At 53.0% G+C, this 12415-nt stretch overlaps 1 protein-coding gene across 5 annotated transcripts in view; it reads right to left on the reverse strand.

Moving 5' to 3' along the window:
• The window catches only part of CCDC114 (coiled-coil domain containing 114), a 28274-nt gene continuing 16712 nt past the window's right edge, over window positions 854-12415 (reverse strand). For 2 of the 5 annotated variants that reach the window (XM_018062697.1, XM_018062696.1), the window contains 8 exons: window positions 10795-10862; window positions 5312-5499; window positions 4553-5079; window positions 4289-4457; window positions 2746-2909; window positions 2547-2650; window positions 1920-1998; window positions 854-1810 (listed from right to left, as the gene is read on the reverse strand). In XM_018062697.1, the coding sequence (XP_017918186.1) occupies window positions 1316-1810; window positions 1920-1998; window positions 2547-2650; window positions 2746-2909; window positions 4289-4457; window positions 4553-5079; window positions 5312-5499; window positions 10795-10862 (1794 nt within the window). In that variant the 3' untranslated portion in view covers window positions 854-1315. The remainder of the gene's footprint in view (window positions 1811-1919; window positions 1999-2546; window positions 2651-2745; window positions 2910-4288; window positions 4458-4552; window positions 5080-5311; window positions 5500-10794; window positions 10863-12415) is intronic. The other 3 variants (XM_018062698.1, XM_018062699.1, XM_018062700.1) reach the window with 3 other exon arrangements.

The raw sequence follows: 12415 nt of genomic DNA on the forward strand, positions 1-12415 counted from the left end.
ATATTTGCTTAATGTTTTTGGTTTTTTAAATTTTACTTATTTATTTGCTGCGCTGGAGTCTTTGTTGCTTTGCACAGACTTTCTCCAGTTTCCACGAGCGGGGTCTACTCTTCAATGTGGTGCACAGCTTCTCATTACGGTTGCTTCCCTTGTTTCGGAGCGTAGGCTCTAGGGTGCTCAGGCTCCAGTAGTTGTGGCAAACGAGCTTAATTCCCTGGCAAGCATGTGGAATCGTCTCAGGCCAGGGATTGAACCCGTGTCCCGTGCACTGGCAGGCGGATTCTTATCCACTGCACCACCAGGGAAGTCCTGTGTTCTTAAAGCATTGTTATAAAGGCTGTGTGTTGAACTGCATTCATGAGAACAAATGTGTGCTGGGTCCCTTATTTTTCTTTCAGACTTTCTTCCTGTTGTCACTAATTATATTCTTGATTATGTTTTGATTAGCACTAATTAAAGACCTGAGAGGCAATTTGGATTTTTTTTTTCTTCCTTGTGAGTTTTGAGAAAGCAAGGTTGACATGCTGCTTTCAGCCCTCTCTCTTGAGACATGGAGAATTCCAAAATAGAACCTTGAAATTTTTAAAGGTACCCCTCAGAGATTTGGTACCCCTCAGAGATTCTGGGGTTGCTTGTTACTGCAACATAACCCAGCCTATCCTGACTGGCTGATACAATTCCCAGTTCTCAGTAGAGCCTGAAATGTGGAAGTCTCAAAACAAAAAAAAGTGAATGAATGAACAGTAGGGAATAGGAACAGGCTCAAACTTTCCCCCTGGATCGGAGGTAGAAGAGACAGCCATGGCTCAAGCTTTCTCTCACACACACGAATACACTCATAACCAGGCTGGGGTAAAAGTCAGACCCTGGCCTTTATTTCCTATGGTCACAGCTCACGCCAACCCTGACATCTTTCCCCCATTCTTCCCCCACTAGTCAGTACTGAGGACTCTTGAGGGGAACAAGGAACTACAGAGGCAGGGACATGAGATGCAAGGAGGGCCTGGGAGATGGAGGTGAGGAGGGGAGTTAGAAACGGGGAAGCTGAAACAGGAGGGGAAGGGGTCGTCAGAGAGGTCAGAGCAGAGATGAGAATTCAGGCATGGGGACAAGACTGGGACACACTGAACGGGAAACCCAGAAACAGGAAATCCGGCAACTGAAAGGGAAGGGTGGGCCAGAAACAGGGAGACCAGGAGGCTGATGAGGGAGGAGCTCATAGGGAGAGATACAGAAACGCAGGGAAGGGAATCGAGAGGCAGAGACCCAGAGAAGGCCCTGCGAGGAGCCAGGGGCGGGGTGGGGGCTGGATGCCCTAGTGGTTGCTGTGGGAGTCCTTGCTGGCGGTGGAGGCAGGGCCAGGGCTGGAGGCAGGGCCGGGGCTGGACCCGAGGCCTCCACTTGATTCTGACCCAGGGCCTTTGCTCGCCTCAAAGCTGTCATGGTCTCTGCTGGACCCCAGGTATCCAGTGGACCCCAGGTAGCTGCTAGAGTTGGGGGATCGGAAGGTCACGCGGCCCGCGGTGGAGCCTCGACTGGACATCAGTCCCCCCGTGGCGGCGCTGGTGGAGTCCCCGAAGGTCACGTGGCCCACGTTGGAGCTGGTGGCACGGCCTCCACTGGACATCAGGATGCCGCTGGTCTTGTGGCTCATGATGGACCCGGGGACTTGACTGGACCGCTGGGTCACCAGGCGCGAGCTGGAGCTGACCTTCTGGGCACTGGAGGTCATGCTCGGGGTGCTCTCCACCTTGATGCCCTCGACCAGCTCCTTTAGGTGCTGCTCCTTCGGCTGCTCGCGGGCCTCCAGCTGCCGGGGAAGTGAGTTAGGGCCCACAGGGGAGGCCGCCCCGCCCGCCGGTGCCCCCACCCCGCCCCCGCCACGTCCCGCCCCGCCCCCTGCCGACGCCCATCCTCACCGCCTTCACCACAGAGCTCAGCAGCTCCTCCTTGCTCAGAGGATAGTCGTCTTTGGCCTCAAAACCTGGGGGGTCCTCCCTGAAGTGGGGGAAAAGGCAGGAAGGGACTCTAAGTCCCTACCCTCGAAAGTTCGATGGCTCCTCATTGCAAGGTCCCGAGACCTTCAACCACAGCCGGGGTCAGAGCGTCTTTTCCCTGTCTGGTCCACCCAGGGCCCCATCGCCCATACTATCCCCGGAGACCCTACTCCTCCTGGCTCCCCCAAAGCACCCGCTTCATCTTCTACCACCCCCCACCCTTTTGTCCAAGGAAGTGATAATGTCAGTCGCTCAGTCGCCATGGACTCTTTGCGACCCCCTGGACTGTAGCCTGCCAAGCTCCTCTCTCCATGGGATTTTCCAGGCAAGAATACTGGAGTGGGTTGCCATTCCCTTCTCCAGGGGATCTTCCCAACCCAAGGATCGAACCTGAGTCTCCTGCATTGCAGGCAGATTCTTTACTATCTGAGCCACCGGGGAAGCCCCCCCTAGTCCAGGGGATCCCCCCAAGAATGGCCCCTTCCCACATCTCGCCTCCATCCCCTGGCCTAGTCCTCCCCAGCTGCTCCCTCCAGCCCTCTGGCTCACAGGTTGTCTGGCAGCTGAGGTGGGGCCACCTTCTTAGGAAAATCCTCAGAGCTCTGGCCCAGCACCATGAGGGCAGCGTTGAACATGCTGGTGGAGGTGTAGTTCTGGAGGGTGGAGAAGCCGGCTGTCTGTTCAGGTCTGGCTTCAAGACCCCGGCCCCTGCAACACCGCCCCCCCCCCATACCCTCTGCACCACAACCTGAGTTTCCAGGAAGGCCTGCACCGTCAGGAGCTGCACCAGTCGCTTCTCGATGAGGCTCAGGAAAAGGCTGATGTCCCGGTCTCTCATGTGGGTCTTGACCCCGAGGAGGTCATTGATGAGGGTGCTGTCACACTGGGCGCTGGTGAAGAGGTGCTGCATGTCTGGGATCAGAGGGGACAGGTGGTCATGGACCCAGTGCCCAGGGGGTGCCAACCCTCTCCTCCTCCTCAAGGCCCTGCTGCGCCGGCTGGGGAGACACCAAACAAGGCTTAAAGATGGAAAGGGACTTGTCCAAGTTCAGACTGCCAGGGGTGGAGGGTTGGCAGGCATCTCTGGGTGCTTGGCCCCCAGGTTCCAGATGACAGAGGACAAAAAGTGAGGGAGGGGCTTCCCTGGTGACGCAGTGGTAAAAAGAATCTGCCTGCCAATGCAGGGGACAGGGGTTTAATCCATGATCCAGCAAGATCCCACATGCCATGGAACAACAAAGACCCAGGGCCACAATTATTGAGCCTCTGCTCTACAGTCAGGGAGCTGCCACTGCTGAGGTCACGTGCCCTACGCTTGTGCTCCGCAACAAGAGAAGCCACCGCAATGAGACGCCTGGGCACCGCAACCCCAGGAGTAAAACCTCAGCCTGGCATCCATTTAGGATTTGAGGCTCTTCAGCTCCCACCCACGCCCCCCTCTCCATTCCCCTCTCTGCGCAAAGAACCTGCCTTCCTTGAACGCATCTCCAAGCCTGGACCCTACCTGCTGGAAGCGTTCCCCCGCTCCAGGCTTTTGCTTACTCATCCTTTGAAATCTGCCTCAAGCATCACTGCTCCCAGGAGACCTCCCCTGTGACCCAACAGAGCCAGTGTCATGGGTTCTGCTGCTGGCACTTGAAATTCTTGCTGGTTTTTCAAGAAGGGGCCCCACTTTTCACTGAGCACTGCCCGCCCCCCCCCCAATTCTGCACTCCATGCTGACTTAAAGGCATCCTCTCGTTCCTGCAGTCCCCAGGGTATCCTCCATCCCAGCCCCTGGGTTATGAGTATCCGAAGCCAGTCTCTTGTCCCGCCCCACAACCTGCCCAGTCCTCATCAGCTAGCACAGGGCTTGGCGCTGTGGCAAACAGGGTCTACCAAGACTTGAGCTCCTGCTGTGCAGCAGGAGGCGGACTTCCGGCTTGCTCCCCATCACCACTGCCATCTCTCCCTGTCTCTCTCCACCTGTCATCCCACCAATCTCATGCCAACCCCACGAAGCAGGCACTTACAGGGGGGCTCCGACAGAGGATACCACACGCTAAAGTTCACAGTTGGGGGAGCTGGGATTCAGACCCAGGGCAGCCTGACCCTTGTCCCTCTGCACTGGAAGGAGGAAGGGATGCTGCTGCAGGATGGACGGAGGGATGGATGAAGAATGGATGGATGCATATGGGACAGACAAGGGAATGCACAAAGCGGTCCTCAGAATGTCTGTCCGTGGCCAACCCCCGCAGGGCTCCCCGCCTGCTCATCACAGCCTCCAGGAGGAAGCCGGGGCGGAGGCTCACTGGTCTTGAGCTTCTCCAGCTGCTCGCGAAAGCTGTGGTAGCGGGCCTCCAGGTCGTCGGCCTCCGAGTGCACATCGTCCACGCGCTGCTGCAACTGGGCCCGCTGCTGCTCCTGCTGCGCTCGCCGGTCCTCCTCGCTGCGGCGCCCGCTCACCAAGGCCTCCTGCATCTGCAGGGGTAGGGGCGCGACGCTGGGCCCGGCTCCGGAGGGACCACAAGGCGGCCAGAGGAGTCGGGGACGGGGAGGGGGCGGGTCTCGCCCACCTCCTTGATCTCCTCCTGCAAGTGCTCCAGCTCCGAGTTCTGCTCATTGATGAAGTTGAACTCCGCGAAGTTCCGCTCCTCCACTGGGGGCCAGTGGAGAGAGACAAGAGACAAGAGACGCGCAGGCAAAGACAAACACAGGAGGAAGGGGTCAGAAGGCCCGAGATGGGGGAAGGAGGGAGATTGGGAAAGACTGGGAGGAGCGTGGCGGAGGCAGGGCGGACGGTAAGAGTCCAGTGGAGCGGAGCCTGATCCCTGGGCCCTCCAGCGCGGGTGAAAGGCCCCCCCAGGCCCGAAGCGGTGGCCCTCGGTGACCGAGACAGAGCACAGTCTGCACTGGATTCCGCGGGCCGGGGCCGAGAGCCTGCCCCTCTCCACCCCCAGGTACTCACGCTCCAGATACTTTTCCACCAGCAAGTCCGGATCGCTCTCCCCGGTCAGCTGGGACAGTTTATTCAGGGCGTCCTCGTAGCGCAGCACCAGCTTCTCCTGGGAGGTCTTCCGGAGGCCTTCGGCCACCTCCCGGGCTGGGGGGCGAGGGGACCGTGAGGTCGCCGTCGGGGCAACCACGAGCGCCGGGTGTCTGCGCTGCGAGGCCGGTGGGGAGGGGGCGGCCCCGCAGACCCCCGCCCCGCCCCGCCCCTGGAGGCCCCGCCCCGCCCCTGGAGGCCCCGCCCCACGCTGAGACCTGGGCCCGGCGGCCCCGCCCCTCCCGCTGCCCCGCCTGCGGGGCGCTGAGCTGGCGGCCTCCGGCCTCACCCCGCCGCTCGCGCTTCTCCACGGTGGCGGAATCCGGCTGCCGGTCGCCGTTCTTGAGCTTGAGGAAGTGGTGCAGCTGCTCCAAGTGTGCGATCTGCCGCTGCAAGATCTGCACCTCCGTCTCGTTCTGGGCCACCTCCTTCTCAGCTCTCTCCCGCAGCATGCCTAACTTGGTCTTCGCCTCTTCCCTGGGAGGGATGAGGGGTGGTTAGACTGGGGTCAGGGAGGCAGGTGGAGAAGGCAGTGGCAACCCACTCCAGTGTTCTTGCCTGGAGAATCCCAGAGGCGGCGGAGCCCAGTAGGCTGCCGTCTATGGGGTCGTACAGAGTCGGACACGACTGAAGCAACTTAGCAGCAGCAGCAGCAGCAGGGAGACAGGAGGTTGGATTTGGGGTCAGCCTGGGGCCCAGGGAGGGGCGGGGTCAGCCTGGGTTTGGAGGGTGAATGGGGCAGGGTTGCTATCAGCCTGGGGTCCCAGGGATGGGGGAGGTCAGCCCGGAATCACAGACATGGACAGAGCCAGCCTGGGGTCCCAGGGATGGGGCAGAATCAGGTTGTCACAGAAGGCAGAGAACTGTCGAGGTTCCTAGAGGTGGGTCAGGATGGGGTTACAAGGCGGTAGGGGGTGGAGGAGGAGGAGGTGGGTGGGCTGTGTAAGTGACTGATAGTCTTGCCCACAGAGGGGGCACCGCTGCAGTGCCTGCCTGGGGCATCGGGGAAGCCTGGCCGTTATTATGTGGCTGTGGAACAGGAGGCAAGAGGCGATGATGGCACAGTTAGAGATGATACTCAGACTCCAAAAGGTGGACCCAGGTGATAAGGTAACTGTGCTGGAGTTTGGGGTGGGGGTGGGTAGTGTGGTTGGAAAGATAAGAAGCTTGGAGCCTGCAGGGCCATCCCCAGCACTTGAGTGCTCACCCTGTTAGGATGCTGGGGACACCTGCTGACTGAAACTCCCCTGGCCTGCTCGGCTGAAGGTGAAGCTTTTAACAGTAGTGCAGCCAACTGTGAACTCAGACTGCCCCAAGCCTATGTCACAGGTCACAGGATCAAAGGTCAGAGGGCCATTAGGTGGGGAGACCAGCAGCTCAGTCTTCTCAGGTCCCATGGACCAGTCTAGCTCCCCTTTCCACGCCTTTGCCAACCTTGGTTGCCTCGACTCAGGGCACAAGCTTCTGGCTCTACTCAAATTCTGCTGAGTCCTCCTTGGTGGGACCTCTCTCCTGGCACCCACCAGGCCCAGCCCACAGAGACCCCTCTAGGAGCCCCTCAGGGATCAGGACTTACAGTTCTTTCTGTGTCTTGGGCCCCAGGCCCACTGAAGGGCCAGGAAGAGGGAACCCAACTTCTCAAGAGCCAGGCCCTGCAGGATATGTACTAAAGCTGCCCACAGGGGTCCATGAAGTAGATCCCATTATTATTGCCATGTCACAATAGAGGAAACGGACGTTCAGGGAGGGGAAGTGGCCTGCCCAGGTCACCCAGCCAGGAAGCGCTGGTCCGACAAGAAGTGTTGATCCTGACACCTGTCCCTTGCCTTCTAGCTGAAACCGCCCTGTCCTTGCACCCAGCTGGGCTGCCCACTGCAGTCAGCTGGACAAGTGTTGGCAGGGGCCAGATGCTTCTGATGCAAAGACAGGCCAACAGACCATCACCGGTGGGGCTTGGCAGAAAAGACGAGGCGGGCCAGTCAGATTCTCTCCTCGGAGTTTACACTGGGAGATGCTAAGAAGGGGACAGCAGGAAGCCAAAGCTAAAACGATGTACAGAGAGAGGCCACAGGAAGTCATGTTATGAAGGCCAAGTTAGGAAGAAGCCAGAGCTATGCGTGAACAGAAGCCATGAGTTGAGGCTCTGAAGAGGTCATGGCAGACCACAGGTAACAAATGACAGCGTCAACCATAAAAGGACTTCCCTGACGGTTCACCGGTCAAGATTCCATGTGTCCACTGCAGAGGACGCAGGTTTGATCCACGGTCAGAGAACTGAGATCCCACATGCCATGCAATGTGACCAAAAAGTAAAAATAAATGAGTGTTTTAAAGAAGTGCAATTTAAACAACAAAAAGAATCAGCCATAAAAATGCAGGAAGTTCTGAGAGATGCTACAACGTACGTGAACCTTTGAAAGCATTACACTGAGTGGAAGGAGCCAGACACAGAAGGACACGTCATAATATTCCATTTACATGAAACATAAAGATACACTTAAGGACAGGTAGATGTACGGGTAAATCGTCCAGATGACAAGGAGACTGGTTGCCAGGGGGCTGGAGAAGAGGGGACTAGATAATGACTGCCTACTGGGCACAGATCTCCTTTTGGGGTATTGGAAACAGAAGTTCTGGTGCACAGCATTATGAATGTACTAAATGCTTCTGAAAGGTGCACTTTAAACGGTGAACTGTATGTGCATCTTAACTCACAGCAAGGAAGGAAGAAGGAAAGAAAGAAAGCAAAAAGAGACAGAAGGAACAAAGAAAGAAAGATTATAGAAACCTTAAGGTAGACTTGGGCTAGAGCCAATGTCTCATGGAATCACGAACCATGATAAGCAGAAGTCGTGGGCTAGAAACAAGATACTGAATAGAAGCTAAGAAACCGCTTGGAGTAAGAGAACAGTGCTGAAGCTTAGAAAGGAGTAGAGATGGGATAGGAGAGAGAGAGGGTAGAGCCCCCAAGAGCCCAGAGGCAGGGAGAGACGCCCATCAGCTGAGCAGCCGGGGCTTCAGGGTTCCATACAACATGACCCTTTACCTGAAGGTGTCTTGAGAGAATCTCTGTCTCTTTCAACCAATATTGATAAATATCATACCAAACACCCTCTTCCAACAACACAAGAGAAGACTCTACACATGGACATCACCAGATGGTCAACACCAAAATCAGATTGATTATATTCTTCGCAGCACAAGACCAGGAGCTGACTGTGGCTCAGATCATGAACTCTTTATTGCCAAATTCAGACTTAAATTGAAAACAGTGGGGAAAACCACTAGGCCATTCAGATATGACCTAAATCAAATCCCTTATGATTATACAGTGGAAGTGGGAAATAGATTTAAGGGACTAGATCTGATAGATAGAGTGCCTGATAAACTATGGACGGAGGTTCGTGACATTGTACAGGAGACAGGAATCAAGACCATCCCCAAGAAAAAGAAATGCAAAAAGGCAAAATTGCTGTCTGAGGAGGCCTTACAAATAGCTGTGAAAAGAAGAGAAGCAAAAAGCAAAGGAGGAAAGGAAAGATATACCCATCTGAATGCAGAGTTCCAAAGAATAGCAAGAAGAGATAAGAAAGCCTTCCTTAGCAATCAGTGCAAAGAAATAGAGGAAAACAATAGAATGGGAAAGACTAGAGATCTCTTCAAGAAAATTAGAGATACCAAGGGAACGTTTCATGCAAAGATGGGCTCGATAAAGGACAGAAATGGTGTGGACCTAACAGAAGCAGAAGATATTAAGAAGAGGTGGCAAGAATACACAGAAGAACTGTACAAAAAAGATCTTCACGACCCAGATAATCACAATAGTGTGATCACTCACCTAGAGCCAGACATCCTGGAATGTGAAGTCAAGTGGGCCTGAGGGAGCATCACTACAAACAAAGCTAGTGGGGGTGATGGAGTTCCAGCTGAGCTGTTTCAAATCCTGAAAGACGATGCTGTGAAAGTGCTTCACTCAATATGTCAGCAAATTTGGAAAACTCAGCAATGGCTGCAAGACTGGAAAAGGTCAGTTTTCATTCTAATCCCAAAGAAAGGCAATGCCAAACAACTGACCTCAAATGACCGCACAATTGCACTCATCTCACACGCTAGTAAAGTAATGCTCAAAATTCCCCAAGCCAGGCCTCAGCAATATGTGAACCAAGAACTTCCAGATGTTCAAGCTGGTTTTAGAAAAGGCAGAGGAACCAGAGATCAAATTGCCAACATCTGCTGGATCATCGAAAAAGCAAGAGAGTTCCAAAAAAAAACCCATCTATTTCTGCTTTATTGACTATGCCAAAGCCTTTGACTGTGTGGATCACAATAAACTGTGGAAAATGCTGAAAGAGATGGGAATACCAGACCACCTGACCTGCCTCTTGAGAAACCTGTATGCAGGTCAGGAAGCAACAGTTAGAACTGGACATGGAACAACAGACTGGTTCCAAATAGGAAAAGGAGTACGTCAAGGCTGTATATTGTCACCCTGCTTATTTAACTTACATGCAGAGTACATCATGAGAAATGCTGTGCTGGAAGAAGCACAAGCTGGAATCAAGATTGCCGGGAGAAATATCAATAACCTCAGATATGCAGATGACACCACCCTTATGGCAGAAAGTGAAGAACTAAAGAGCCTCTTGATGAAAGCGAAAGAGGAGAATGAAAAAGTTGGCTTAAAGCTCAACATTCAGAAAACGAAGATCATGGCATCTGGTCCCATCACTTCATGGGAAATAGATGGGGAAACAGTGGAAACAATGTCAGACTTTTTTGAGGTCCCAAAATCACTACAGATGGTGATTGCAGCCATGAAATTAAAAAGACGCTAACTCCTTGGAAGAAAAGTTATGACCAACCTAGACAGCATATTAAAAAGCAGAGACGTTACTTTGCCAACAAAGGTCCATCTAGTCAAGGCTATGGTTTTTCCAGTAGTCATGTATGGGCGTGAGAGTTGGACTATAAGGAAAGCTGAGTGCTGAAGAATTGATGCTTTTGAAGTGTGGTGTTGGAGAAGACTCTTGAGAGTCCCTTGGACTGCAAAGAGATCCGACCAGTCCATCCTAAAGGAGATCAGTCCTGGGTGTTCATTGGAAGGACTGATGTTGAAGCTGAAACTCTAATACTTTGGCCACCTGATGCAAAGAGTTGACTTATTTGAAAAGACCCTGATGCTGGGAAAGATTGAGGGCAGGAGGAGAAGGGGCAACAGAGGATGAGATGGTTGGATGGCATCACCAACTCAATGGACATGAGTTTGGGTAAACTCCAGGAGTTGATGGTGGACAGGGAAGCCTGGTGTGCTGCAGTTCATGGCGTTGCAAAGAGTCGGACACGACTGACGCTTCCTACGTTCCTGGCCCCCTGTTTCCTGAGCTTACTTAAATCTGTTTATATATTATTTATTTGTTTGTTTATTGGTAGCACCACAGGGCTTGTGGGATCTCAGTTCCCCAACCATGAATTGAACCCCGGGCCTTGGCAATGAAAGCCTGGAATCCTAACCACTGGGCCACTGAGAACTACCCTTAAGTTTCTCTACATCCCTATGTGCTATGTGCCATGAAAAGACAGGGGCCAAAAGGTTAACTCATACACCCAAGAAGAAGGACCTTGCCCAAGCAGCTGGAAAATTGGTGGAGGAGGGGCAAGAAAGGGGCATCTTATGAAAAACTGGGGGATGGGCTTCTGACAATCTGTTTCATGAGGTGAGAACCTTCCCACCACTTTCTTAAGAAAATGTGTGGACGCCTCCCGGGGCCCTACCTGACGGTGTAGGCGGAAGTGGAGGAGACCATGAGGTTCCTGACCGCGTCCTTCAGGAGCTGGATCTCCTGCCAAGAGAACAAGACCGAGGCCACTTCTGATGCCCTCGCCCCTGGAGGGCTTTCCTTTGAGCCTGTATCTCCCCAGAAAGAAGTGGGTTTCCTGTGCCTTAGAAATGTTGTCCTTCCTAGTTAGCAGCAACTCATGAAAGGGTTTTCAAGGAGGTACCAAGGGAGAGGAAAGCCAGACTGATGACCAGGAATGCAGTGAAACACCCAACTCAGGATATTGCTAAGAGTGCTGACCTAACTTTGAGGTAGGGTCAAAAATGTGTGTCAGTTTCAAAATTGTGACCACACTAATCTGTTTCCTAGTTCTGTGGAAGTGTCTGTGCAGAGTTCTTTCAGGAGAAAGGGAGAAATTACATGTATATATTTTTACACGTATAGTGTACATGTATGTACTAATGTGTATAAACACATATACATCTATGCTGCGTGCATCCTTAGTCGTGTCCAAGTCTTTGCAACCCCATGGACTGTAGCCCACCAGGCTCCTCTGTCCATGGGATTTCCCAGGCAAGAATACTGGAGAGGGTTGCCATTTTCTATTCTAGGGGATCTTCCTGAAGCAGGGATTGAACCCACATCTCTTGCACCTCCTGCATTGGCGGGCAGATTCTTTACCACTAGCGCCACCTGGGAAGCCCCTATATATGTATATGCGGGCACACACACACACACGCACACACACACACACACACACACACACACACACACACACACACACACCCTTTTGCAACAAGAAACCCAGGCTAGACAACCAGAAACTACAGGGGCTGAGTGGGAATGGAGTAGAAGAAATGACGAGGAAATGATGTTTCTGTGGGAAACCTTTGGAATAGTTATTAAAATTTACTCATTCATTTGGCTATGCCAGGTCTTAGTTGCAGAACTTGGGATCTTCAATCTTTGTTGCGGCATGTGGGATCTAGTTCCCTGACCAGGGGTGGAACACTGGCACCCGCTTAGCCGCTGGACCAGGGAAGTCTCGGGGATAGTTTTGATTTGGGAACCCGTCAATGACGTGTTCACAAAGAAAATTCAGTCAACAAGAATAGGGGACGGAACTAAAACCAAATACAAAGAGAAGCAAATGAACCTGACTATCTTTCAAAGAACAGAACCACAAAGAAGACCAAGAGAAAATAGGAAATAATCCTAGTAACTTCTGAATAAGGTGTAGATGGATGGATGGATAGGTAGATACCCACGCCCTCAGAGGATAAAACAATCAGCAAATGAATTGTGAACTCTCAGGTTCAAGGGTTGTTAGTGCAGTTGTAACAATTCCAAACTTCTCTTGGGTATTTCATAGGGTTGAACATGAGTACATATATCAATGCTATTGGCAGCTAGAGTTCCCACTGTGGGGGAAAATAAAGATAAAATGGGGAGTGTTCAGGAATAAGGCAGTGGTGCTGGGGTCAGAATGAGAGACATTGACACAAACTCATGATTTTAAAATGTGTGTGTGTTTCCTAGCTCTCTCCAGAGAAAGGGCCTCAAGTCAGTGACACCCCAGTAGCAGCGAGGACTCCTAGAGCCTATATTTTGGTTTC

This window comes from Capra hircus, chromosome 18 (assembly GCF_001704415.2).
Source record: "Capra hircus breed San Clemente chromosome 18, ASM170441v1, whole genome shotgun sequence".
NCBI classification, from domain to species: Eukaryota; Metazoa; Chordata; class Mammalia; order Artiodactyla; family Bovidae; genus Capra; species Capra hircus.